This window comes from Micrasema longulum, unplaced genomic scaffold (assembly GCF_059751315.1).
Source record: "Micrasema longulum isolate JH-2025_06_02 unplaced genomic scaffold, ASM5975131v1 h1tg000739l, whole genome shotgun sequence".
Taxonomy (NCBI): domain Eukaryota; kingdom Metazoa; phylum Arthropoda; class Insecta; order Trichoptera; family Brachycentridae; genus Micrasema; species Micrasema longulum.
Window position 1 is genome coordinate 292,078 of NW_028277933.1, and position 27,746 is coordinate 319,823.

The 27,746-nt window shown below is 32.2% G+C and overlaps 1 protein-coding gene across 1 annotated transcript in view; it reads left to right on the forward strand.

Moving 5' to 3' along the window:
* Positions 1–18,485: 18,485 nt before the first annotated feature.
* LOC148279282 (spondin-1-like) overlaps positions 18,486–27,746 on the forward strand; it is a 67,249-nt gene continuing 57,988 nt past the window's right edge. The window contains 2 exon segments of the mRNA XM_088230188.1: positions 18,486–18,495; positions 20,831–21,057. Of these exon segments, the coding sequence (XP_088086314.1) occupies positions 18,486–18,495; positions 20,831–21,057 (237 nt within the window).

Sequence of the window (27,746 nt, forward strand, 5' to 3'; positions counted from 1 at the left end):
AATATTACTTTATTGAAAAACACTGTATTTTCCTACTTCTTCCAAACACAGAATTGTTATTTCTGGTTTAGTTTTTTTTTTATTTTTAATCATTTTAATCGATTTTCTCAGAATGTTCTCCGAGTCGCACGGCCCATATTTGATGTGCAACGACGATAGGTAGTATTCATAATAATTAACAGATGACAGAAAAAGAAGCTTTCTGAGTAAATAGAAAAAAGTGAGTATTCGGTTTATTCATTTATAAGCGCATTGCATATATTGGGAATGAACAAATAGTAAAAAAAAACAAATCGAAATCGGCAGATCGGTAGATTTCACCTAAAGTCGGTAGATCTACCGAAAAATCGGTAAGGTTGGCAACGCTGGACATGTTTGCTCTATGAAACCTCAATGTTAGCAAGACGCGAGTACATATAGTACCCATCTGATCTACTATCGGCACCTTGACCCTACTGGCATTATACAAGAGTTTTTTTTTATGTTTACGTCATGTTATTTACTGGTATTTAAGGCCACGATCTCAAACTCCAAAATGGAGAGCACACCTCAGGAAGTAATAGACTAGTTTACTTGTATAAGATCAGATCTGAAGTAGATTGATGTTCGGTAAAGGTTGTCAAAATATTCAGTCCACGATATGAGTTATGGACCGTCCGATGACTCGCCAAAATCCAAATATGTTTTCTCTCCTCGGCGCGAGCAGAGCCCGTTGTGTTCGCTCCATAACACTTGGAATACGTCATAAATATTATGGACGACAGAAAAATACCTCGTTTTGAATCGTGGTCAATATTTGACGCTGCACCGGCTCCCGTGTATTTTTAGCTGGTCGGGAATCGAACCCGGAAACTAAAAACTATTTAACTGAGCGGATGGGAAAAAAATATACCTGGAGGTGCGGTGCATACCGTATTTAGAAAATCATTTGCTTATTAATAATTAAATATTTCACGTCTGAATCTAATCTGAGACTTCAAGCATGGTAGGCGAATGTGCCAACCACTAAACTGCGAGGTGGACTTTTCTCCACTCAAATTTAATTTTCAGGATTTTACCTGAAAGTAGCCATCGAGTTAAAAACACTCGTACAGGATTTTAGTTCTATTTTACACACACCGAACTGTATTCTTCCTCCGCTCGGACGTTGACAATTAGGAACTATAGATTTGTATAATTATTTAATTTTTTAAATCACATCATTAAATATTATCTTGTAAATATACCTTCGGATATACTTTTCAATGTTATTCAACAATTTTTATGAAATTTTAAGTAAAATCTTATTTATTTATATAACACTTATACAATATATAAGGGCGTGAATTAAGTTAATTTTTTTCTACCTACCCAAACCGTTCATTTTGAGAAAATTACAAGTACATGGACATACTGAATCTTATGATTTTATGCAAAATCTAAAACAAGAGATTATTTATAAAAAAAAAACATTCGAAATTAAGACGAGAGAATGAAGAGAGGAGAGAGGATTGGAATGAAAGAAGAAGGATAAAGAAACAACTTTAATATTTAGATAGTGAAATTTCAATCTTGACTCAAATGTAAATAAAGAAGGAACATTAGTAGGTATCTTATCCTTAAATCCTAGTTACTAACAGAGATGAGATTTGACAAAAAATACATTTTTTCAACAAAAGAATGAAGATAACAAAAACAATGATTTTTTTTTTTAAATCTGTGACATAATGTCAGTACCTACAGTCCATTTAAATATTTAATAAACATTGTTTATGTGTACGTACATGGCAGAACGTTTTCAAATGAAGTATTTTAGTGTGCCTACCAACGCAATCGAAATTTGTATGTTACCTGTTTACTTGATTCGCCCATATTTTTTTCATTTATTTTTTATGTAAGAGTTGCATTATTTTTACCTTGCTTATAATGAACAGGGTTTATATTTACTTCAAAGGGATAATTATTTATTTGTTTACTTCAAAAACCAATATGCTATTAAATTTACTTCATTAAATAACAACAATGCAATTCGGAGTACCTCAGGGATCAATATTAGGACCATTGTTTTATATAATATACATTAGCGACATAAACACAGTGACATAATGGGGAAAAAAACAATCTATGCGGACGACTTAGGAATTTTATATGAAAACAAAAATGACATTGAAACGACTAAAACTATCAACAATGACGTGCAAAAACGATTAGAATGGACAAACAAAAACTTCTTAACACTTAATGCCAAGAAATTCAATATAATACGTTTCGAAACACAACAGAAAAACCATAACATGAACATAAAAATAAACAACGAAACTCTTAAAGAACTTGAACATGTGACTTACCTAGGACTCACAATGGACAGACAATTAAAATGGACAAAACACATAGACGGACTCACTAAAGTAATGGCATCACTACATAGCCTCTTCTACAAAATTAAAGATTTTATACCGAGAAAGGAAAAAAATATGATGTACGAAGCCTATGCCAAAAGTAAATTGAGTTACATGATCGCCTTCTGGGGAACTGGTAACAAGACAGACATAACAAGAATACAAAGACAACAAAATAAAATTCTTAAACTAACATACAACCTACCCTACCTGACCTCTACAACTGAACTGTACAAAAAAACACACCAGTTTGACATTAACTACTTGACTAAAATTGAGACCTTAAAAATTGTGCACAAAATAACACTGGGAAACATACAAGACGACGACATAATATTAGTCAAAAATGCTGACATACACAAATATAACACCAGACAACAACAACACTATCATATTGAAAAAGCAAAGACAAACACAGGATAGTCAAAAATACTACATAATGGAATTAAACACTACAACGACCTACCTTACTACTTGAAAACTTTTACTGGAGACAAATTTAAAATCAATCTGAAAAAGCACGTGATGACTGAATTAACTAGACTAGACGAGACATAAAATGATTAGACAATATTAAATTTCTAATGTAACCTTAACGGGTTTTTTAAAATTGTAAATAAATAAAATTACAAAAAACTTTATTTAATTGATACAATATGTTTATAATATGTAAGGGTCTGGTGGGACATTTTGGCCTGTTTAAGGAACTTCTCCACATTTGCTCTAGTGACAATGAAACCACAGAAAACTCGTCAGAAGAATGTTGATTTTTGTCATTCGTCAACAGACCTTCCGATCCACTTGAACTGTCTTCGGCATTTGGTGTCCCGCTATCATTGATATCCTTTATTGCCTTTACTATTTTGTTCATGTATGTTGACTTATTACTACATCAACATTATGTAAATCTTTATTTAGACTTCTGCATCGCGCTTCCAGTTGCATTCTCTGTAAACTAAACAAGGGACAATGCATTAACAGATGGGAGACATCTCGAAGAGTAACATCACCGCGAGGACAGATGTTGATCTCAAATGTCTTGAATCTGCGCAAATAGCTCGTGAATCCACCATGTTCCGTCAGGATTTGTGAAATTTTGTATCCTGCGCGCTGCAGCTTCTTGAATTCAAAGGCACGGTAAATAGATGGAAAATATTTTTTGTTACGTTTTCTGTGGGTTCTGTTAGATAGCGATCATTTAAAAGTTGTAAAGTTCTGCTTCTTTTTTTTTCTTCGTAAAACTTAGCAGAAATTCAGAAAAATCATGAAGTGATGATGATTTGCCGACTGCTACCAACACGTTTACATGAGCTTATTAAACATTCGAAAGCACTGCATATATCATCATATCATACACGAGCCGAGGACTACTAAAGTATAATATGAGAAGAGCAAATATGAAAATATATGGTGTTTCAGGGCTAGAATATGAAACTCAGAGGAAAATTCCTCATGGCAATTTTTTTTTTAAATCCTAAAAATATTTTTTCTAAAACACTAAAAAATTTTTTTAGAATTAGAAACTGGAGACAATTCCAAATTTTTTGGACTAGCGTCCCTTCCCTACTTGGCCACTTCTCAGCTCGCACCCAGTACTTATCGTTTCGGTGGTCAAATATGTTATTAATAAATATTTTTAGTCTGAAAATCCGATTTTCTACAAGTGCATCATTAAAAATGTGCCTGTGAAGTTTCGCGGTTTGAACATGAATATGATAGAACTGCAAAGTTTCCTTGTGTTACGTTGGTTGTATTTTTTTTAAATTTCTTATAAATTTTATTGAATTTAAATTATGAAATTTAACTAGCAATATGTCTCTTAAATGCCTAAAATCTCTTATTTCCTTTTATTGTCATAAATAAATTAGCGTATTTGTCATCCATTTTTTTTTTTTGGGCATTGACTTTTTAGAATAAGTTTAGAAATAAAATAAGCCATTTTCTCTTTCAAATTTTTAAATAATGGATGTACTGTCAAAATAGCAATATTAAATCAATCTAGAATATTTTTTACCTTTAAGACAGAAAATTCATAAATCCCATGCACCCGTCTCGTCCCATTGTGTCGGTGGGGCGTCGGCGTTAGAGTCGGCGTCGCGACGCTCCGAACGGCTATAATTTTTGTCTTCAATAGACGTGACATAAAATGACAACCGCCCACCTTCACTACGATCCGCGAATTCACAATTGATTTGTAGAGTGAACAGATGTTATTTAATGTACAAGACGACTTCATCCTTTAAGGGACTTATTTCAATAAGAAAAGTCGTAGGAAACGTTTCGGTCTGATTTTGGCAACGAGACCGTTAGATAAAATTTCCAACACTTTTTGTATTTTGTTTCCGTCGTAAATTCGATTTACTTTCTGCCTTTTCAATTCTACTTTTGAAATCAAATAGACATTTTTAGATTCCGCGTGCTATTTTCCCGTCTCCATTTTTATATCTGAAAATCCTTTGAATGAAAAAAAAATATTTAATGGAATAAAGAAGAATGGGTATTTTAGGTATTTAAAGTCTATGGATTTTTACAGACGTATTTTGAGAAAATAACAGCCATTAGAAAAATCCAATGTTTTCAAGCAAATTAAAATTCTAAGGCCAATATAGTAGGGATTATGTCTTTCATTTGAGTAAGAGTAGTTTTGAATTGGAAGTGAGTATTGTTTTAGCGTATAATTGTTTTGATGTCATAATTTGTGATTTGTGGTATATTTCTTCAGTAAATGACTGTATCTGGACTCAGAGTATTATTTTAACAATGGATTTTTGTGCAACAAATACACTTTTTAAAACTATGTCACTCGCACCACCCCAACCACTGATGATATAACTATTTATTTACATATTAAAATAATTTAATAACTGTGAACTTACTTTACTCATTAATTACAACTTTTCATATTAATTTAGTTTTATTAGGTAGAGACACAGTTTATAGTGACACACACAGGAACGACTCATCCAAGTAAACTAACAATTAAGTCTGAAACCCGCCCCCGTAGCTAAACTCCTGAAATTATTGGAAAATCCAATAAACACTCAAGCTAATTAAATACATTTTCGTCTGAATCAGCTGCCCTAATTTTAGTGAAAGCAGACTCAACTTTGTTTGTATCAAACGAAAATATATTTTTAAACGTCAGAAAAATACATATATTTGAAAAATCTGAAACTTCTCTTAATGTCTATCATGTTTATTTTATTTTATTTGGGTAACCGGCGGATCTACATATTTATAGTTATCATTGAAAAATATTGCGTGGGCTCAGAACCAATAATAGGTTATCTACAAATTGTACAAAGAAAGTAAATATTTTTTTATATTCTGATAACAAATATAATTTGGTATATTAATTCAATACATATATTTACATTAACGTTTCCCATTACGAAAAAGAAAAAACTATTCCTGTGTACATAATGGGGAGTGACGTCTTACAATAGTTTGTTAATTTAATATTGATTATTTATAATTTTAGGATAATATATAAATTACAATAAATAAAATAAACAGTATTTTTAATCAGTGCTACACAAAAAAGAATTATAAAGATAATTTTTCACTTCTTTCTTAAATATGTTGTATTCCTGACTGCCCTTTTTATTTTTTTTTGTTCATTTCATTGAAGAAAAATATTCCTCTGTAAGTATAATGATGATGTGCTGTAATTCTTTTTAATAAGATGTTACCACTTGTTCCAGGTCGCGTACTTACGTTTTGTGACGTAGAAACACTACTATTTATTTTGTTATGTATTTGAAGCAAACAATTCTTTTTATATAACGATTTTACATCCGAAATCTTATTTTTTTTTAAACAATTGAATAGTGGGAAAAGTAGACGGTTTTTTTTTAAAATAACTTTTATAATTTATTTTTGTATTTTTTCGACCAGTAAAATGTTTGTATTAAAAGCACCACCCTATCCGATTATTCCGTGCCGTTATATGGATTGGGAAAATGAAAGATAAATTGATTTGAATTTTTCGATAGTTAATATATTTCTTAATCGAATAAATTCATTTATAAGTTTTCTCATTATATTTACAATATTATTTATTTTCTCCTCACTTTTTATATTTCTTTCAATTATAAAGCCTTAATATTTTATGCTAATTTTTTTAGTGATTTGAAGGCAATTGTCATTATGAAACTGATATCCTTTATTGCATTTGGTAGTGTATATACAAATATCGATAGGAGGTATAATTTGTTCTTTCAACGTAAAAGTGGTGTAATATGTTTTTTTAGTATTCAGACACAAAATATTGTCATGGAACCATTCTTTCAATTTATTAATATCTATATTTGATTTGAAATTTAAAACAATCCAAATGTAATATATATGTTTACATGAAGATATAAATACAAAATGATCAAGTAACATTATATATATAACTTTTTACTTCTTTCTTAAATAGGTGTTTTTTTTTTTTTTTTTTTTGTTCATTTATTAAAGGAGCGAAAATTCATTAACATTTTCTTTTATACCCACGAACAGGCTATGCCTTTGTGGGATTTTTGTTTACTATTTTTACTATTAATATGTATTTCATTGCAATGTAATTATGCTTTATTTTTTTAATACTCTGTTTCATCTCTTATGTTTACTGTAAAAACACAAAAAAAAAGAAAAAAAATGAATAAACAAAAATGTGTTTGTAGTAAATGGGGCAAAATTAGGACGGGGATGTACGTAGAGAGTAAAGCGGGTAAGAAAGGAATGGAAGAGGTTAAAAATATACATATTTAGTCAACAATGTTTTGAGTATGTCCAAATGCTTACGGACAGGCTGGATTTTCTCCCTAGGGAGTTATTTAGGTCTTAATTGATGGCATCCAGCCTTTCAGCAAGCAAATGCTTGTGAAAAATGCAAAATGTCAAAATGGATATACTCAAAACATTATATATTAAACTAACTGTACTGTAAATAAATCACTGAAATTACTTGGCTTCATTAATAGAACATCCTCTGATTTTACTTATGTCCGTACAATCAAAACTCTTAATTGCCCAACTGTTCGCCCTCTTCTAGAATATGCCTCCGTGGTCTGGTCTCCATTCTATGTCAATTGCATAAATCACATTGAATCAGTCCAACATCGCCTGCTCCGAAAAGTAGCATGGATGCTTGGACTAGAGAGAGGTAATTATTCTTATGCTTATTTAGAGTCAAAGTTAAATATTTCAAGTCTACAAAAACGTAGAGCTAATATTGATTCCATATCCACTTTTCGTTAACAACATATACCTACATATATATACATATATATTTTAAAAATAATAACAATTCATATTTGCGTTTTTATAATTAACTAAAATATTTCAATTTTAGGACCATTTTAAACGAGTTGTAAATAACACACTATTGGGAAATAGGAATTCAGTCATAAGTCCTGTAAATTCCTAGATTTCCATATTCCCCTCTTTCAAATGTTTTCTCTCTCTTTTGCAACAAATTTAGATCTAAATAACTCTCTCGGGAGGAAATCCAGCCAGTCTGCAAACATTTGGACATACTTAAAACGTTGTTAAAATTATTTAACTTACAAAACCAGAAAGCGTTCAAAATATTCATGTTAATTAATATTTTGAACTTTTATTGGAAATTTAGAGTTGTAATGAACGCGACGCCGCCGCCGGTGCCTTGTAAAAAAATATTTATTTAGAGAATTTAAAAATATAATAAAGGGAATTTTACTACAACAAAGGAGATCGAAGTGGGGAGAATCAATAAAATAGGTTTAGATATCGCTAATTACCGGCTGAGAGAGCTCAATACATATATCTCCCGCAATCTATTTATCTAGAAGTAATCCTAGGGTATGAACACAATTTGCATAGGAATATCCGCTAATGAGGATTATATTGCGGCCATCACTGGCGCGTACTTGGGAAGAATATGCCAGACACAATCGACCCAAGTCCGATACGGCGCGGCATCCCTGCTCCGCATTGTACGCCCGCGGATACAGACATGTTCAATCAATTATATCTTTTCTCCATATTGCTGTAGACAACGAGACCTATGACGTATAATTTAATGGATAGGTTTTATCAAATCTGTAGCATTTAAATTCGGAGAAAATTGCCTTCTTTGCCCCGATTCTCTGATAGAGTTTCGACGGAATCGGACGTGACGCGACGCAGAAAATGTCGTCGAATGTACTGAAATGCTTGCAAATTATTCAATTTATCACTTTTATTATTGAAATCATCACATAATTGAATTTGCAATGTATTGCTTACTGCAGAAACCAGTGCCGAGGAAAACATTTTACCATTTTACTTTGGTTCGATTTATTTAATTTTTACAGACTTTTTACGATAAATAATTGATTTAAAATTTGAACATATGTATTTTTAACAAATCACAACTAAGTGTAGGTAGCTTGAATTTTAAAATGATAGTTGTTTCTAGGTAAATTGACTTGAATTATTTTTATTACTTCCAGCTTGTATTTTGAGTATTTTAATGTATCTTCCACAAATTGTTATTTTTTTAAAACTACGAGTATTTATATGCTTCTGATGTAAACGTAGAAGCTAAAAATACGAAACCTCCATGAGAACCCACATGTAAATTGAAGTATTCGGAAAAAATAATCCAAGAATGACGGAAAGTCTTATTTGAGAATATTTGAAGCTATGGCGATATTATTTGACGCCGTGAGTTTGTATTGAAACAAATCTATCAAACAAAACCAAGATTCCGTTAATTAAAAAAAAATATTAATCGTTCATTAAATATAACGTGTACTTTTAATATTGCAAAAATTATGTTAGTAAAGTTTGTGAAAAGTTTTTTACTTCAACTTATGATCTAAAAAATTATATATACCATAAGATATTAGGGTTAATTTTTACTAACATAAAAAAATCTCTTCAGAAGGTATTCTAAAAGAAGATAAGAAAGAAAAACACATTTTGAAGAATCAGATTTTTCAATCAATCAAAGGTGACGTTGGAAAACATATTGATTCGTTTGCCCGATGAACTTCTAGTCCAATCAATCCTGAACTTTGATTTGTTTGTACGGAATTCCTAAAGGTTTTAGTTTAGAGTATGAGATAAATGTGCTCAATAGAGAAAAATGACAAATATTTTCATATTGAACTAACAGTATGCTTCTTTAATTTTAATTCCATACGGAATTATCGGGTTTTAGACCAAAAGCAACGAAAAAAAATACTTATTTCTTTATTACAATATTAAAAAGGAGTGTTTTTTACTATTTTACAGATTTTGAGTTATTTCCCTACAGAAGAACTAGAGTATCTCCTAAAGAACCATGATGTTTGCAATCATGGTACCGGCCGCAGATCTTTTTTTTTCTTTTTTAATTCAACTTTTTGTACATAATGTTAATCGTACATTGGCGGTCTTATTGAAAATGGCATTTTTTTCCAACCACAAATAAAATAAATGTTTTTTTTTTATAATTCGAGTTACAAAACATATTCAATAGAAAATAAAAATTAAAAAAGCTCGTTGGAAAAACAAATTCCAATCAGACGTGGGGCAAGAAGTAGGGGGATGGCGAAACCCTAGGGCTTCTATGAGCGGAGTGGACTGTACCTAATTTAATGAAAATAAGTGAGTAACAGCGCCAATCGGTCCCAACCACAACAAATAAGATGGATTAGGAATGGATGACACTGACCTTATATTCGTTCTTGATGGAATTTCTGTTGTCCGACTCGTCACTTGTGACTAGTACTAACACTAGGACAGGCCTCTGATCTAGAGCGCTCAACACTGGTGGTTGATGGAAACAAATTTTATAATGCGGCACACGTTCAACAAAATAAACGCGTAATTCATGACACGAGGTCTTAATGTGGCGGGTGATCAAAGGATACTGAGGTAGGAAGTAAACAGTGGTTGTGAGTACAAACGATGTAGAAGTTGTGACAATACTTGACCAATGCATACCCACATAATTCGCAACCAAAGCTTAAGATATATAAAAACAGGAATAAATGTATTTGTCTATAAATTATCTTAAATTAATACCATTACTCTATGGGAAAAAGAAAAAAAAGAAAACAGGAAAGGAGGAGATTTTGGGGAAGAGAAAGGAGATGTTTCTTCAGTTCAATGGGTTCCCGATTTCCTACGCTTCTAAGTTTGGTATTGGCCTTGCGTTTGAACTAATAATATGGTAAAACCCATTTCAAGATTAAGATCGTACATAACAGCCGCTGTGTAGATCGCATATACTGTGACAATTGGCATCTTTAACTTTGTCTTTAAATTTTCAATATATTTATAATAACGGACATATTTCCTTGTGGCTGTTCGCTAGGCAAAGAGGGTTGAGTTTTCCAAGCGTAAGTATAGGGGATGAGTATGGGGGTGAACTAGCGGACGATTATAAAATGATTATTTAAATGCAAATAATATTATTCTCACCGCAGGCGGCCATATTAGCTGGTACGACTGCGCTTGTCTGACAACAGATATTTATGAGTTCATTAGAATGAATGGGAATTCATTCTTGTATGATGATTGAACAGTTTTTTTTTTTTTTTTTTAAGTTTTATTCATTTTAACAAATAAGTAACATACATAATTGTATTTTTGTTCCCGCAAAGCCGAAGCTTATCTGCGGGTTACATTACATTTTTTTTAAATTTATAATTAAGTACATAGTTTAATAATTATTAAAGAATAAAATACATTTATATGCACATTTAAGTTTCACTTTCTGTTTAATAATTTTTTGACTATTTTCTTTAATGAAATTAGGTTTTTTTCTTCTCGATTTTCAGCTGGTATTAAATTGTACAGTTTTGGTACTACACTACCCATTGTTCTGTCACCATAGTAGTTTTTCTGTCCATACCATCAGCTGTTGTGCCGATACTTGTCGGGTCATGATCTGGTGGTTTATTTTGGATTTAAAACTGCAATCGTGGAAATGATCTGTCATTATCTTATACTGGCACTGTTTGTTAATTGGCAAAACGTTAAGAAAATCAAATAATATTTTATTTTTGTCTTTTGCCTCAATCTTTATTTTTACAGGTACGATAATTTGTACCTGTACGTTCAAGACTCTATCCGTATAAGATTTAAAACTTAGTCCCCATTTTAACTGAAAATATAATATCTTTCTTGTAATGCAGACATTTTCAATTGCACATTAGACTCTTACATATAATTCCTTAATTGAGAGTTGATTATTAGAGATAACTTTTATATGTACAAATATTCTTGTGTGTGGTTATTGTTTTTATATTTTTTTACATTATGTGAGTCAACCTGGAATGCCAACCTCTATATGATGAGGCGGACATAACATATTCACTCGGTTTTCTCATTCACGATTTTTATCTGAAAACAGTCATAGAGTCTAGAGCTACCTGCATCGCTTCAAGCTCTCTGAGGCCGACAGCTGCCCATGCGATAATGAAACTCCTCAAGATGTCCCTCACCTGTTGATGCATTGCCCCTTTTTAACTTTCAAAGACAACAGCTGGAGACGCGATGCAGAAACCTGGGTGAAGATCTTTGCGACATCCCATTGGTGATAGGTTATATCTTACATGATCAATATAGTGCAGGCAATTAGTAAAATAAACCAAAATTCGGAACAAAATGCCGAACACTTTTCTAGTTCAAACGGAAGGCCTGTTGACAACTGTCTTTTGGCCTGTTGGCCGGTTTCTCGTGAAGAGTTTTAAGTGGTTTCCTCTCCACACGAGCAAATGCTGAGAAGTTCCTAATTGGCCTACATTTGAATACCCTTCCTAATCCAAACAGTTTAGCTAAAATAAAGTAATATAATAGCAGGAAAATCCTCTTTTTGAAATATAAACCTCGTTAATTATGAGCAAGGTAAAAAATAATGCAACTTGTCTAATACACTCGTTCAAGATTTTGATTCTATTAGACACACATAACTGTATTCTTTTTCCGCCTGGACGCGGAAGAGTGATAATATTTTATATTCAGCTATTTATCAATCAACATCATCAATTATATTTCAACTAAAAAAATGACAGAAAATATTTGTACTATTGCCATTCACCGACATTTTCTACCGGTTTCGTCAGGACATTAATTAATTACGCTTAAATGCGAATCTCATTATACATATTAACCATAGTAGTTGCACAAAACTAACGTGCTGATAAGACTGTTGGAAACTATCACCAAAGTGCACTTATTGCAGTAAAAACATATTTTATCTTGTGTGAACAACAGCTTACCCACCACATACCGCACACCGCATCTGAGGACATAAGTCTCCTTGGCGGTGCCCACATACACGGAAAATTTGCTCGTTGTCAAACGAGAAAAGCTGCCCGAAGGAGCTCTCTGAAATCTGGTAGCCTTAGCATCTTTGTGCTGAAAGAAAGTAATCCAGAAGTACATAATATGTACTTCATTGGATTGAGAAGAGAGGGAAGTGAATTCTTCACCGACTGGGATTAAATTGATTGGACATGATCAATTCGCCGAAATGATTACAAAACTTTTTAAAAGCCTTGAAATTCTTTTTAGAAGCCACCAGATCTGTATATCCGACAGGACCTATAACAGGGCCACGGATAGTAGCGAGAAGCTCCATTCGGTAATCATAGAGAAGGGGAAAGGGACAAGACCACAGGATGTGTTCAGAAGATTGGTTAGGATATCCGCAGCAGCACGAAGGAGAGTCAACAATATTAAAAACAAATAATTTTTGATTAAATTTACCATGCGTTGTGTGAACAACAGTTGAAAAAATGTTTGTTAGATATTCATTAAAAGTTCAGAGAAAATAATTTTAAAAAGCTTTATGTAATAACCGTTTTAGCATTTTCCTGGCGTTAATCAGATTCGTTTTCACGCAACATGAATATAAAGTGGATTCATTTAACAAAATCATCCAAAATTACAATTACTGTGAATAATTTTACCAATTTTTCGGCGGGTGAATCAGTACTTTTTCGGCGGGATATTTCTATATTGCTTCAATTCTTCCGAGTGTTAATTTGAGTAAAATTCAAGAAAAAATTGAACAAATGTGGATTTTTAAACATAGGCAGAATAGTGAATGTTACACAGTGTGTAAAGTGGCCACTTAAACCAGTCAATCACAGATCATACGTCCTGTAAATGCATAGATTTCCGTATTTTGTATAATGAGTTAGAAACTAGCTTAAATATAATATTTTCTCTTCAAGGCCGTCGAAATAAATCCGACCTTCTAGTCCTATTTAAAATTCTCAACTCACTCTTTGATGCGACTGAACTACTGAACTCGATAAAATTAAATATCCCAACTAGAAACCTCAGACAAAACTTACTCTTTCATTCCGATAACCATAGAAACAACTATGGTTTTCATTCCCCTACGGCCAGAATTCTTAGGTCTGCTAACAAACATACTAGTCTTGATTTCTTTGATAACAAGTTGTCTTCTTTTAAACGATCACTGAATCAAATTCAATTATAAACACCTCTCTACCGCTTTTACTCCCACCAAGTCTACTATATACTATTGTGTCTTTCTACTTTCCTTTATAATAATTTTATATGTATAAATATGTCCTATGTATAAAAGTGCCCATTGGCCGGATATATCAATTAATAAATATTTCCTTCTCTAAACTTTTCTCACTCTCTGTTGTAATATGTTGAAATCTGAAACATTTCGATTCAACAAATATATAGAGATCGACATGTCGAAAGTTGTAATAATAATAATAAACAGTCCTGTAAAATTCCTAAATATGAAGAGCCAATTCTACCATATAAAACGAAAACAGATTTCATTTTAATAAAACGATGTATGTATATTAACATTATATGTATGATATTCTTCTTTTTGCGGTACCTTGTCAGATCCCCTGACGTTGGCGATCACTACAGCGAAAGCATCTCGGTCCTGCGCTCCTCTTGTATTCCACAGCCAGGACAACTGCTTATTGGATATTCTCGCCATAGTGATTCCTGGAAAAAGATGACCAGAGTGGTTTCCGTTGCCTTCTCTGGTGAGTTTTTCTGTCGGCGTGACCTTCCCTTAGATGGAGAGTTCTCGTTTGACGGCGCCAGAAACTCGCCTTTCATCCTCTCGTGAACTGCTGGATCATACCGTCGTGTGATCCCATTGCCCGGGGTTCGCGACGAGGACGCTAACGAGTAGGACTAGACAGTAGTGTTGCCGATGGAATGCAACTGGGCGTTTGCAGTATTTTTAAAAATCACATCCTCCAGCAAGATGCGACTCACTGCGACCCTGTTGACAGTTTGAAAACTTTATGTATGATATAATAATAAAACAATGAAAACACAAAAACTTCCTAAAAAATCAACTAAAGTACAAAACAAAAATGAATGATCAACTAGTATAAAAAATTAAGGACATCCACAAAATGAGGTTACAAAGGCTCCTGAGGCCGCCGATTTTTTTCGATGCAAAGTTGGCACACCTGACGTGGAAGGGGGGTCCTAACGGTCGGTTTATTTGGTCGCGCGTTTTTGTCGGCCATTTTTTTTAGTTGTAGAAAATTTTTCCGATGCCGAGCACGTCGCGCGCTCCCGCCACCTCCTGTCCGTGCAAAATCTGCGCGGTCATCCATTTTCTGACCTTGCAGAACAATACCGTGACGAATGTTCATCGGACGCTCGTGGAAGTTTATGGTAGTGATGTGATGAGTCGAAAAAATGTCACGAAGTGGATTAGGTTGTTCAAAGAAGACTGGCTGATACTCACGACGAGTTATCCTTTAGGTTGATTTTATTTTTTTCTAAAGGGACTACCATTCATGCACAGGCTTACTGCAATATTTTGAAAAACTCAAAAGAGCCTTACAAAACCACAGAAGGGAAATGCTGACCCGGGTAAAAAGTCTCCTGCATGACAACGCCAGGCCCCACACTGCGTGAGTTACACAGGAGCTGTTGATATAGTTCGGACGGAATATTGACACCCACCCCCCCTACTCACCCGAATTGGCGCATTTGGACTATTACCTTCACTCGGAGGCATTGAGGGGATCCTGAGGGGTGGGGACAAAACTACAGAAATGTCTCGATCTCAACTGCAATTCCGTTGAAAATAGTTTAATATATTTGTGAATTGTCTTGTGAATTTCGATCAAATCCAAGCATTTTTCGATCCTACATAAATGTTGTAACCTTGTTTTGTGGATGACTCTCGTAAATAAGATAAAATAAAAATAGTAATATTATATCAATAGAAAAAATCGACGCACGTGCAAGTAAAGATTTAAAAATGAAGGGGAAGCGAAGTCTGTATAAAAAGATAGAATAAAGGGGCGTTTTATCCTCCCTGCCTACCCCGACTGAGAAACAGCGTAATGCTTTTTGTTTATTATCATTTCTTTTAATTATGGTAACTCTTTTTAATATATTTATATAAATTTGAATGGCCTCGCGGTGTAATGGTCAGCGCGTTTGCCTACCATTTGAAAGGTCTCGGGTTCGATTATCGACATGGTTGATATGAAATATTTATTTAAAAGGGCGCTTTCACACTATAATATTTCATAGTCCCTAGGCTGGTACCTGAAGCGTAAGACTGATCAAGATACGCTGCGATGTGTGTACCAATGCAGTACCCTATGCACCATCAGGTGCGGAAAGGAAATGATAATGATGATGATATAAATAAAATTAAGAAAACTCACCCCCAACGCGCAACATAGCCAACCCCCGCCTACAACCACCGCCTGCCTACAGCCCACTACCAATATCCACCCATCTCTATAACGAACTAACTATTAACAACTGTATAACGAAGCAATTAAAACTTGTTGCAGATACACAACTTTCTCTCTATATTTAAGACGTGATAAAATTAAAGAAAGCTTTCTCGTCCAGAAAGTTCAGGGGAGATAAAAAAATACCAAAGCGGAACGCTACAATCAGCTTATTTTTAGAAAAACGCTGCTATAATTATATAAAGGTCTAAGCTTAGATTGTATGCTTGTTTTAAAACATATTAAAAATCAATGCAACAACGGGAAATATTGTACTATAAATCTTAAGTTAAACACCTTTAAGCAAATTATATTTCAAATTTGTAAAAAAATGGTTACTGGATTTAGGTCGAGAAAAATCGGAAAATTTACAAAAAATAAATTTCTAATAAATTAATATTGTATAACTGTTTAGTATATTAACAGGTAGGTAGTAATGTAATTGTTTATTTTTGCATAAAAATGTCTGCCTTAAAACAGGTTGTACCTAGTTAGGCAGACTAGACATGATCCAGAGAAATCTATTCCCTAAGTGTTTATGTAGTAGATAAAGTTATGGTTATTTTTTTTAATAAACTTATTATTACTACTGCTAAACTTATTAATAATACTGATTATTATTATTATTATTATTAATTACAAAGAAAATAAAATGACTAAGGTTATCATGCCCTTTGTAACTGCAAGACGATTGGTAATCTTGCTTCAATATGTAAATGATGTCAACCATATTTTTTTTTAATTTAGTATAATTTCCACTAACGTAAATACTAACTAGATACTTTTAACATAGCTTTTTATTCTGATTATAATTTTAATAAAATTTCTAAAAAAACTTTAATTTATGTTTTTTTTCCTTGAAGTGTTATTGTACTCGAAAAAATAAAAATTATGTACTAATAACCTAAGCATGTAATATAATTTAGAAATTTTACACGTCCATTAGAGTCAAGTCTAATTTTGAATACTATAAATCTATGAAATTGTACTGTATGTTTCCTGAATGAAAGAAGCAAATGCTTGAAAAAATCTTGAATTTCAACAGTATTTTGAGGTCTATTGCGGTATGTAACTAGAGTAAGCATAAGCGCTCGTTATATGGTCTCTCAACCTGCAGTTTTAAAGTTGTAATTTCGAATTTCCGCTAAAACGGTCGTTCCGTTGGCCACGCCCCTAATACGTCATGATTTATGTTTATTTGTTCCTGACCATTCAAATTTGTTTAGAACATTGTCACAAACATTGACGACGACGACGTATTTTTAAAAAAATTCTTTATTTATTTGAAAATTTATTTATTAACCCTTACGGATTATTACATTCATACAAAAAATAATATTAAATTTTTTATTCATACTCTGTTATTGGTAGTAATATTTTTTACATCTTTTGAAAAGTTTATCCGAGTCTTTTGTTTATTTTTGTCTTGTAGTTTGTTATATAATTTCAGTCCCTGGCTTATTAATCCCGATTATCCTTGTATCGTTTTGGAATGTTGTATGTGATAATGTTCTAATATTATTTCATTATGTCCATACTTATTACAATTCTTTCAAGTTTTAGTTCTTTGTCTACAATGATATCAGTGGCCTAAGTTATCAATAAATTTTAAAGACTCTAATTGAAAAAGTTCATTAACATTTCATTGTTTAGTTTTTTTAAAGAGTTCTTTAGTTGGCGTTAGATAAGGGAGGTCATTTACTAGCTTCAATATCTTATTTTGCTGTCGTTGTGGTCTGTTTACGTCATTTTGGTTTCCTGTTCGCCATAGTTATTGTATATACCATATTTTAGATTTGACATTGGATTTATACATGAGATTTTTTTTTGTTTTTAGAACAAAGTTTTTGATTTTTAAAAAAGACTCCATAGGGTTGCTATTTCGCTAACAACATTATTAATGTGAGTTGTCCATGTCAATTGTCTGTCTGTTGTTAGTCTTAAATATTTAAAATGTTCAATTTCAATTAGTTGTTGTTCGTAAGCATCTATTTTTGACTTTTATTTCTCGATTCAATTTGGATAATATTGCTTTTTTTAAATTGAGTGTAAGTAAGTTTATGTTTGTACATTTACTTAACATAGTTAGATTTTTGTTTGTCATTGTTTTTTACTACGTCAGTTTGATTTTTATAGAATAGTATAATGCCATCGGCATACATAATATTTTTTCCATATAATGAAAATATATGAAAACATTTCTCCGCAATATCCATATTGATTTTGAAAATACAATTAATTATTCTCAATCCATTTCATAGATTTTTATCGGCATTCGTAGTATGTGATATTTCCCTATTGGCTATGTTTGATAGAATGGGTTGTAGTCTGTTGCGAGCATTCCTCGGCTTATTTTGAACTTTTGTGTCTCCTCGCAATTACTAAAATGCCTGCATGTACGTGAAGACAATGCACAAATCGCTTTTGGAAAGATAGAAAAATCAATGTTTTAACCTTTCATCTGTAATTAATGTTTTGATCTTAGTCAATATTTGTTTAAAATAGCTATTTTAATGTTTAAAAACGTTTTATTAATATGATACCAGTACAATTACCTTACTCCGTCGTCCTCAAGTGTATTTTTACGTATTCGTATGTATGTAGTAAAACGATAAACAAATGTAACGCGTATGTGGAAGAGAGCAACATATTAAATATAACTCACAGTAGACCGGTATAAACAGTCTGTGCTTTGTACTGTACTACGTGTTTTGCTTGCCTAAGTCGATGTGATATGACGTGATGACACTTGCATCCCTCGCTACCCATTTTTTTTCCTTTGGAGACAACTTTTTAGCTCGGATTTGTATGAAGTGTTGTCTCTATATATTATATCTCAATGGTTTTACCCACTTTTTTTTCTACCGACCGGTTTCAAAGCTACACAAGCTTCTTTATCAAGGTGTACTTAATAAATTAACTCTTACCTATTTTATTTAAACAAAAATGACTAAATATTACATCGATACAGATAGAGCTAATAGGTCAAGTATTTTTTTAAAGATGAGAAATGTAAAGTGAGATAGATACGACCTTTAATAAAGTTATTTGTGAATGAATAAACAAATATTCTGACCAGGTAAAACGTAGTTTTCTTAAATATATGAATTTAAAGCAAGCTAATTCAAAATGAATTAAAATCCCGTGCTTACGAGCATCAGAATAGAGTGCAGATAGTTATGAATGAATTATTCCAAGCTCGTACTGCATTCGACTAAGAACGTCCATTAAGAACTAATTATTCAAAGTCGATACAAACAGATCATTAACCATGACTAAATGCTAATTAATTATGTACGTGTAGAGAAGTACACAACAAATTAATCTAACTGATTACTGGATCAAAGCTGACTTTAATTATTAATCATCATCAAGTCAACCTCGTAGTCAAATAGTCAGCGCGTTTTTTCACCACACAAGGTGTCACGTGTTCGATTGCGGCATGTTTGGCATGAAATATTTATTTAAAAAGGTGTTTTTACACTAGAATCTATCATAATTATTGGACTGATATCAGAAGCGTACTACCGATCATCTTACCTTCATGTAACAAAAATGATCGAGAAATAGTGCAGTTGGTGAGCCAAAGCGCATTAGGGGACTTATAGCAAAATGGCATTTTTTTCCAGACATCAAAGAATTTTTTTTTTGATTCCGTACGTATACAAAAAAAAATTGTGCTAAAACAGTTCAATTAAAATTAATTCCTAAATACACAAAATTACAAATGTAAAATTGACCGAAATTTAATTTATAATGTACTTAATTAATTCAATTTTTAAAATTTAGATAGATTTCAATAATTTTAATTTAAAATAGATGTAATTTATACAATTTTTATAGAAAAAAGATTTATCTCAAATATTAATATTATAACCGTCTCATAATAATAATAAGTTTTTTATGCATAACAGCAAAGTTCATTATTTCGCAAAAAACCGCTCATAAATTAGTTAAGCCGATTAGGAAGAGTTTAGTGACATCACACGTACAGAAGAATTATATTTATAAACACGAATATGGTTAATTGAAGAAACATAATATTAGTGGTATGATTTAAACTTTTTAGTCAAGAAATTGTAATACTTGTGTACTCCATCGCTAAATACAAAAATATTAATATAATATTTCCTATGGAAATAGTAAATAAAGGTGTAGAGGATTGGGAGGAGAAAGGAGATCTTTTTTCCAGCACGATTTAAGCTGAGCTACTGTAAAATCATCTTCAAATCATTAGTTATTATAAATAATCGTACATTTATTTATTTATTTAGAATACAAACGATTTACAGGTTAAATGTTTATGCGTCTCTATGTTGTCTGTTCTGTTTAAAAAAATAATTAATAATAAACCTTTGAAAAACTGTTATTCATATAAAATGGAATGAAAGAAATAGGGGCAAAATCAGAAGATAATAAAAATGAAAAATAAGGAAAGTGGTAAGGGGTGGTAGAGGATGAACGAAAAAAAGTAGGAGCGTAAAATTGCATTTGATTAGATGACGAAAATGACAAAACATCTTTTCTCTGTTATTCTAAATCAATAATGTAATTTTTTCCTTTCTGCACCTATTATAATATGGAGAGTTAAATAAATCTATACTATTACAATTCTTTAACATTTTATATGAAACATCTTAATACAAATCTTAAACATCTTTAGTACGTTTTTTTCCGATAAATGTCCTTTCCTTATTGTCTCTCCAAATCTGACTTCCATTTATCCCGCAGGCCAATCGCACGACCAGACCCACGTGCTGTTCCATCTCGGCTCTCGCGTGTCGAGCGCCGTCCGCGCAGCCGCCGAGGGCGCTGCGGAGACGGGCGCGCGAGGAGTTCTGGACGCACTGGGCGTGCAAGGCTCGCGCGGCGTGCTGGACGCCTTCACAGCGCCGGCCATAGCGCAGGGATCTGGTCGCGCAGAGGCAGACTTCACGGTGGATGGGAACCATTCAAAGGTCTGTGCTATTGAATTAATAACATTTTATAATTCGTGTGGTGTACCACAGGGTTAGAACTTTGGTCATCCACTATTTTTTTACTCTTTCTCAAACAAAATATAATTTAGCTTTTTACTTGACGAAATATTAAGAACAATTTAGTTTTTTTTTTTCATAAACATATACACAATAGTTTTAAAATTAAAGTTCTGCTGAATTGTAAGCATACAACTCGTCAGCAGGGTCTTATATATAGCTTCGATTTTTTTCATAGTTAATCAACATTAATTATTATTTTATTTGAAAAACATAAACGGACAAGTTTTATTTAAAAATCTTTAAATCGCCTACATTTTAGCTCCATTGTTGATGTTATTTGCTTATACACAGAACAAGGTGATGAATAATATTGTAAAATAAAAAATAAAAACATTTTTTTTCATCATCATTCCCTTTCCGCATATAATGGTGCATATGGCACTACATTGCTACACATATCACAGCGTATCTTGATAATTTTTATTACATGAAGGTAAGATGATCAGTTTTAGGCTTCAAGTACCAGTCCAGGGACTATGAAATATTCTAGTGTGATTTTTTTAAATTGTTTAAATTTTTTAATAATATTTTATTATTTTCAATGTTTTTTTTTACGTTTTACATTTTTTTTAATGTTTTGAAAAATAGCAAAGATCTTACAAAGTTTGGTAATGCAGAAGGAAGGTAAATAAAAAATAAACGATTAACTGTAAAAGTTATATTAAAACACCGTCTACTTTTCCCACTGTCTAATTGTTTCAGAAATGCAAGGTTCTAGATGTAAAATCTTTACTATTTAAAAAGAATTGTTTTCTTCAAATCTATTAAGACAGCATAATGACATAGTGGTGATTCTACATCAAGAAAAGTAAGTGCGCGAACTAGAACCTCTTATTCAAAAATTTAAAATAACTACAGCACAACATCATTATACTTACAGAGATATATTTTTCTTTAATGAAATGAACAAAGGAAATAAAGAGTGCAGTCAGGAATACAACATAAATATTATTTAAGAAAGAAGTCAAAATTATATTAATAATCATTGTTATGTAGAACTCATTAAAAGCACAAAGCAAAAATATTTCTAATAAATAAATAAAATAAACGTATTTTAGTAAGACGTCACACTTTTATGTACACAGAAATTGCTTTTTATTTTACGTAATAGGAAACGTTAAAATGAATGTATTGGATAAGTTTATGTAAAAAAATGTATTTTGTTTTAATAATATATTAGGAACTTAATGTACAATTAAAAATTGTTCAATACAGTTGAAGTGCGATTCCTAACAATTCTTTTTTTTTTTAATATCTTAGGATATCCATATGTGTTTACATAATCATTATTCTATAGTATCGGAGAATGCATTATTCTAATTAAAAAAGTAATGTCTAAAAAAAAACTTTTAAATTTGAAAGTAAAAACTTACGGTTTTAGCAGATCGATGTGACTTACTACAAAGTATTTAAAATATATAAAGAGTTAAAAGGATGCGCGGTCTGACTTTTCTTCCCACAGCGTATTCCCGTATTTTTACACTGGATTATGGCACTAGAGCAATGTTTTTTTTACTCTCAATATATAATTTTTCTTTTATGGAAGCTAGAACCATCCGAAAAATGCTTTAAAAGGCCCCGTTTTATCTGTCATGTAAACGAAAAAACACAGAAAATTTATTTCCAAAACTCTTTATTTAAAAAAATAAATTGGTCGAGTCTTTGGTTAGAGAAAACGCGAATTCGAGACCTCGATTTTGTCCAGTTTAGTTAGGCATAATCTGTCCGATACGAGGTGCAGTGGTCTGATTCGTACAATATTCAGGGAAGAATCGGCGAGAGAGTCCCAGAAAAACCATATTTAAGTACCTATTCTTTAAACAGCTCTACTACGTATATTCTGTTAACAATTTTCTCGGCAATGCATCCTATAGGATACATGTGACTTCATTTTTCTCATTAAATTAGCGTGTATTTTCGGATTTTTATTATTTCTGGCATTATTGTTGAACAGCGTATTTTTTATAATAAATTTTATATTACTAAAGTCCTGCCTGAATATTTCACATTCTGATTTAGACGCTTTTTAAGTACGGTCTTAATGATGATTTATGCTAAGCTCTACTTCGCCTTTGTCCAAACCACTCTCACGTGTAATACTCTTCTATTCACCACAACACGGGAGAGTCGAGGCGGTTAGTTAGCATCGTTTGTTCGGCAAAATACAAAACTCCGCAAAATCTTCCTTAAGCCGAAACTTGAGGTCGCGTTTGCACCGAATAAGGCCGTCGTCGAGTAATCCTTACGTAATATTTCCTTTTTTGTGCAACAGAACTAATCATTATAAAAGTATTCAACGTGTTCCTTTGTCGGGACGCGTTATCCTTCAGTTCGGAAGTTTCGCGAATAAAGTCTCGAGAAGTTTGTTTGATACTAAAAACCTATTGCCTGCCGTAGCTTTGACTCGACAGTAAGAAAGTTCCTCTCTGTTAAACCTTTCAGTACTGAAAAGGAAGCGGGGAAGTATTTCAAGGTTTCGAGAACACTTTGTATTTAGAATTGAGCCATTCACGGAATAGGCAGTCTATAGACACGTGTACGCGTGTACGGGTGTACGTGGATACCTCTATGGGTGGATTAAAAACAAGTTGAGCCATTAGTCGGGAGAATAATTATTGTAGAACTGAGAACGACTTTGTCTCAAAGGGAACTAGGTAAACTGCGCTTTTAAACTTCGTTTCAAATAAGAAAAAATACACTAACAAAGCATACAAAATATTTATGTTCGTTTAGCTTAAGGCTGTAGCCTGGTAAAACGAACGCAAAATTAAGAAATCATACGATTTTGCCATTTTAAAACGAATGTAAAAAAAAACTTTCGTAAGATTAGCTATTTAACAAACATAATAATGACAATAAAAAAACGTAATTAATCTAATTAACCTAATTATCAATAACATAGTAAAACAAGAAGTAAGGCGATCAAAAATCTATATTTTTTTTAAAACAGAGGGAAAACATTTGATGAATGATGAATCTCACCCACATGAGTTTCAGCTCCTTTATTTCACAAAAGTCAACAGATGGAAGAGTTGAGGGAATGTGGATGTTTAAACATAGGCAGAATGGTAAATGTTACACAGTGTGTAAAGTGGCCACTTAAACCAGCCAACGACCGGTCCTTCCATATTCCCTTCTCAAAAATGTTTTCCCTCTCTGTTGCAACAAATTAAGAACTGAATAACTCCCTAAGTAGGAAATTCAGCCTGTCTTTAAAGTATTTGCACATACTTTAAGCATTGTTCAATTAAAAATCCATTAGAGTTTACTGAGTACATTTTATTATGGGTATATTGGGAAAGTCTTACATTATTTAAAAAATATTTGTTGGGGTACAGCTTTAAAATCAACACAATAATTTATTATAATAATTAGATGTTAATGATGATTTCATTTATTAAGATTTATTTTGAAAGATAGTTAAAACTCAACGTTGGCGTTTTATTGAATTATAAATTAAATTACAGTATTTTTTATATTAAATAACTTTCACGTATTATAAATGAGACAATATTATAAAATATATATACAAAAATTTAGTAAATAAATATTGGTTTTATTATATAACTAAGATTTATGTTCCATTTCAAATAAGATAGACATGCGTCACGTTTGTACACTGTTGTAGATATAATAAAAAAAATGATTTAATCCAATAACAGCATTTTATTTTGGATACCTTAACAAATTTTACGTATTGTATTATTATATGTAGGCTCATGGGACATCATAACTACACTGCTTCATTAATAATATCAAAATATACCATGTCTTATTGAAAAGTAACAAGATGCAGCCTTTAACTAGAAGACATTACACACGGGCGTTCTTTATCCTCACGGTGTTTATTCGCGTGATAAAAACAAGCTAAATGAAAAAATATCGAAAAAGTTCAGCTCTACGGGAAATTTGATATAAAAAATGTATTCTTACCCATAGTAAAAATTAGAGCAATAAATGGTACGGCGAAGATTCTTGAATATTTATTTATTTATTTACATACATACATAAGTTTATTGTACATTATTTGAGACATAAGTCCCAACTCCGTGGGACTAAAAGTCCTGTTTTGAGATGGGACTAGCAATTAGTTGACACAGACACATGAGTTTATCACCACAAATATAGAATCAAAAACATAAAAAATAATATTTAAAAAAATAACACGTATATATGGGATATCAATACGGTAAACAGTAAACTCAAACATTCGGAAAATCATCAAGGAGTTTCCTACTCAAATCCCTCCCACTAAGGAAAATCCAGTCCTTAACTTTCTTGAAAATAGTTTTTGTCCTTGAGAGCTTAAAACGCTCTTCCAAAATATTGAACACTCTCGGTGCAATAAATGAGAGATGTCTCTGAGCAAAAGAAGTACGGGTTTTGGGTATATATGTATTTAAAAAAGAGAAAAAAGATTTTAATAAAACCGAACTTGACCGACGCGACGTCACAGGTGCTTCCAAAGCGACCAATAATAAGAGAGAGCTGATGGATTTCCAGTTTTACGGTAGGTCAACTGACCAATCAGCAGAACTTGAGATATTCTCGCCCGCCACTCGGAAAATTAGCAATCTGGCCCAGAGTACAACAAGCTTGCCCATGCTCGCTTCAGGGCCTTGAGAAAGTGACTTTGTCATGGCGTCTGCGTCTCCGTTCTCGTACTACGTTTGACATGGCGTTCTTCCTTTATTTACCCGTCTCCTCGCATCATATTTTAATATACAAGAGTGCACCTTTGCTTATAAAGTCTGAAGTGCATCGCCTTATAGCATTGCGGAATACCTTCGCAACTCGGTCCTTGCTCCCACCCTGGGCAATCCCAGAATGTTCCAAGATTCGGATGGAATATTCTCATCTCAAAGCACTAACCAAATTACAACAGGTAATTCGTAAACAGAGAATTCGTAAACAGAGAATTCGTAAACAGAGAATTCGTAAACAGAGAGAAAAGTAGACAAACAGTACTAACAAAGCATGTTTGTTAACAATTAACTTAATTTTATTACTAAAAAAACCTATGTCACCAATTTTGAATGAGAAGACAATTATGAGCACAATATTTAAACATCACTATTTCTCTGATTCTGAGTCTAAATGGATGAAGAATACAGTTACGTGTGCGTCTAAGAACCCTGTAGCTCAATCACAAATAACTATCGACGTGCTTAAAAACATGCTAAGTATTTGAGCGATCACAATTAACAATAATGAACGTGCTTAAGTAATCGCAGTCATAAGTCAAGGCGAGTATAATCTCTAATTTAACACTCGTGTCGGTTTGTTTTTGTTTTTCTCGTAAATAAATACAGTTTATTGGCGAAAAATCGGCGTTTACTATAAAAAATAATATAATATATTGCATTTGCAAAATAGTAAGGAGTATCTAATACAAAAAGGTAAAAATGAAATTACAATTACTATGGCGACTGTTTTTCTTGACATTTGGCTTGCCAACCGCCAGCTAAATGCAATAAATGGCGTAATAAATAAAAAATAAATAAAAATAGCCGTTTTGGAATATTTTCCATATATATACCGGTGAATACAGAATTATACGTCGCAAACGGAAATATTTTGACATTTAATATTAGGTGTACACGGATGTTCCATTGTGATCGCGAATACGATAAACAACCATAGTGAGAAATTGTTATCACGTCGCATATTTGTGATTGAGCTACTGGACGAGTACTTTCGACTCGATGGCTGCTCTCTGATAAAAATCATGACCAAGGAAACCGAGTTGAGATAAATTCACGTCGTTCTGTGGTGGTTTACGTGTTGCCTACGTTACGAGTTGATATTTTGATTTTAAAGGTTTTTTGAACGGTGATTTTTCATTTTTCTTAGACTGCCGCCTGAAGCGTAAGTCTGATTACATTACCTTTGTGCAACATACAATCGGACTATGCTGCATGAGTGCTAGATTCCTTATTGTGCATGTATAACACAATGTTTTTAACTTTCAAGAATAATAAATTAAAATATATTCTAACCTTCGCTTTATTAAATCATAGAGTGTTTAGATAACTCAAACATTCATTTTCTTTGTGCTTCCTTAGTCAAATTAAAACAAATACAAAACTCATAACATTATACAAATCAATTTCATTTCTTCAGTTAATAAAAAAAAAAAATAATAATAATAACAAATATCTTAGCTTAAATATCAGCGTTTCACAGATCGGCCGCTTGATGGCATTTGTAAGAGCAGTTATTTTGATGTTTTTATTTAGTAAAATAAAATAAAATAATATCTAAATAAGACATTCGGTTTGTGATGTAATAAAAAAATAAAAAAAGTAAGGGAGTTTAATAAAAAGTAGCTTTAATCACATTTAATTTTTGTGTTGCTTTTGGGCTGCCGGGATTTTTAATATATTATAACTTTGTGGTATTTAAAGCGTTATTCTGAGTGACAGCTTTTTTTTTTAAATCATCATCTGTGTTCTGAGCGTTATTTTGAGTGATTATTATTTGTTCATTTATATTTTGGATAAATACTTGTGTTTTTATGATTTACCCAACTTTTTATTTATTAGAAATTTGAACTAAGTTGTGTTTGAGCGTGGTGCGATGCTCGAACCTCTGATCCCTGGGTCCGC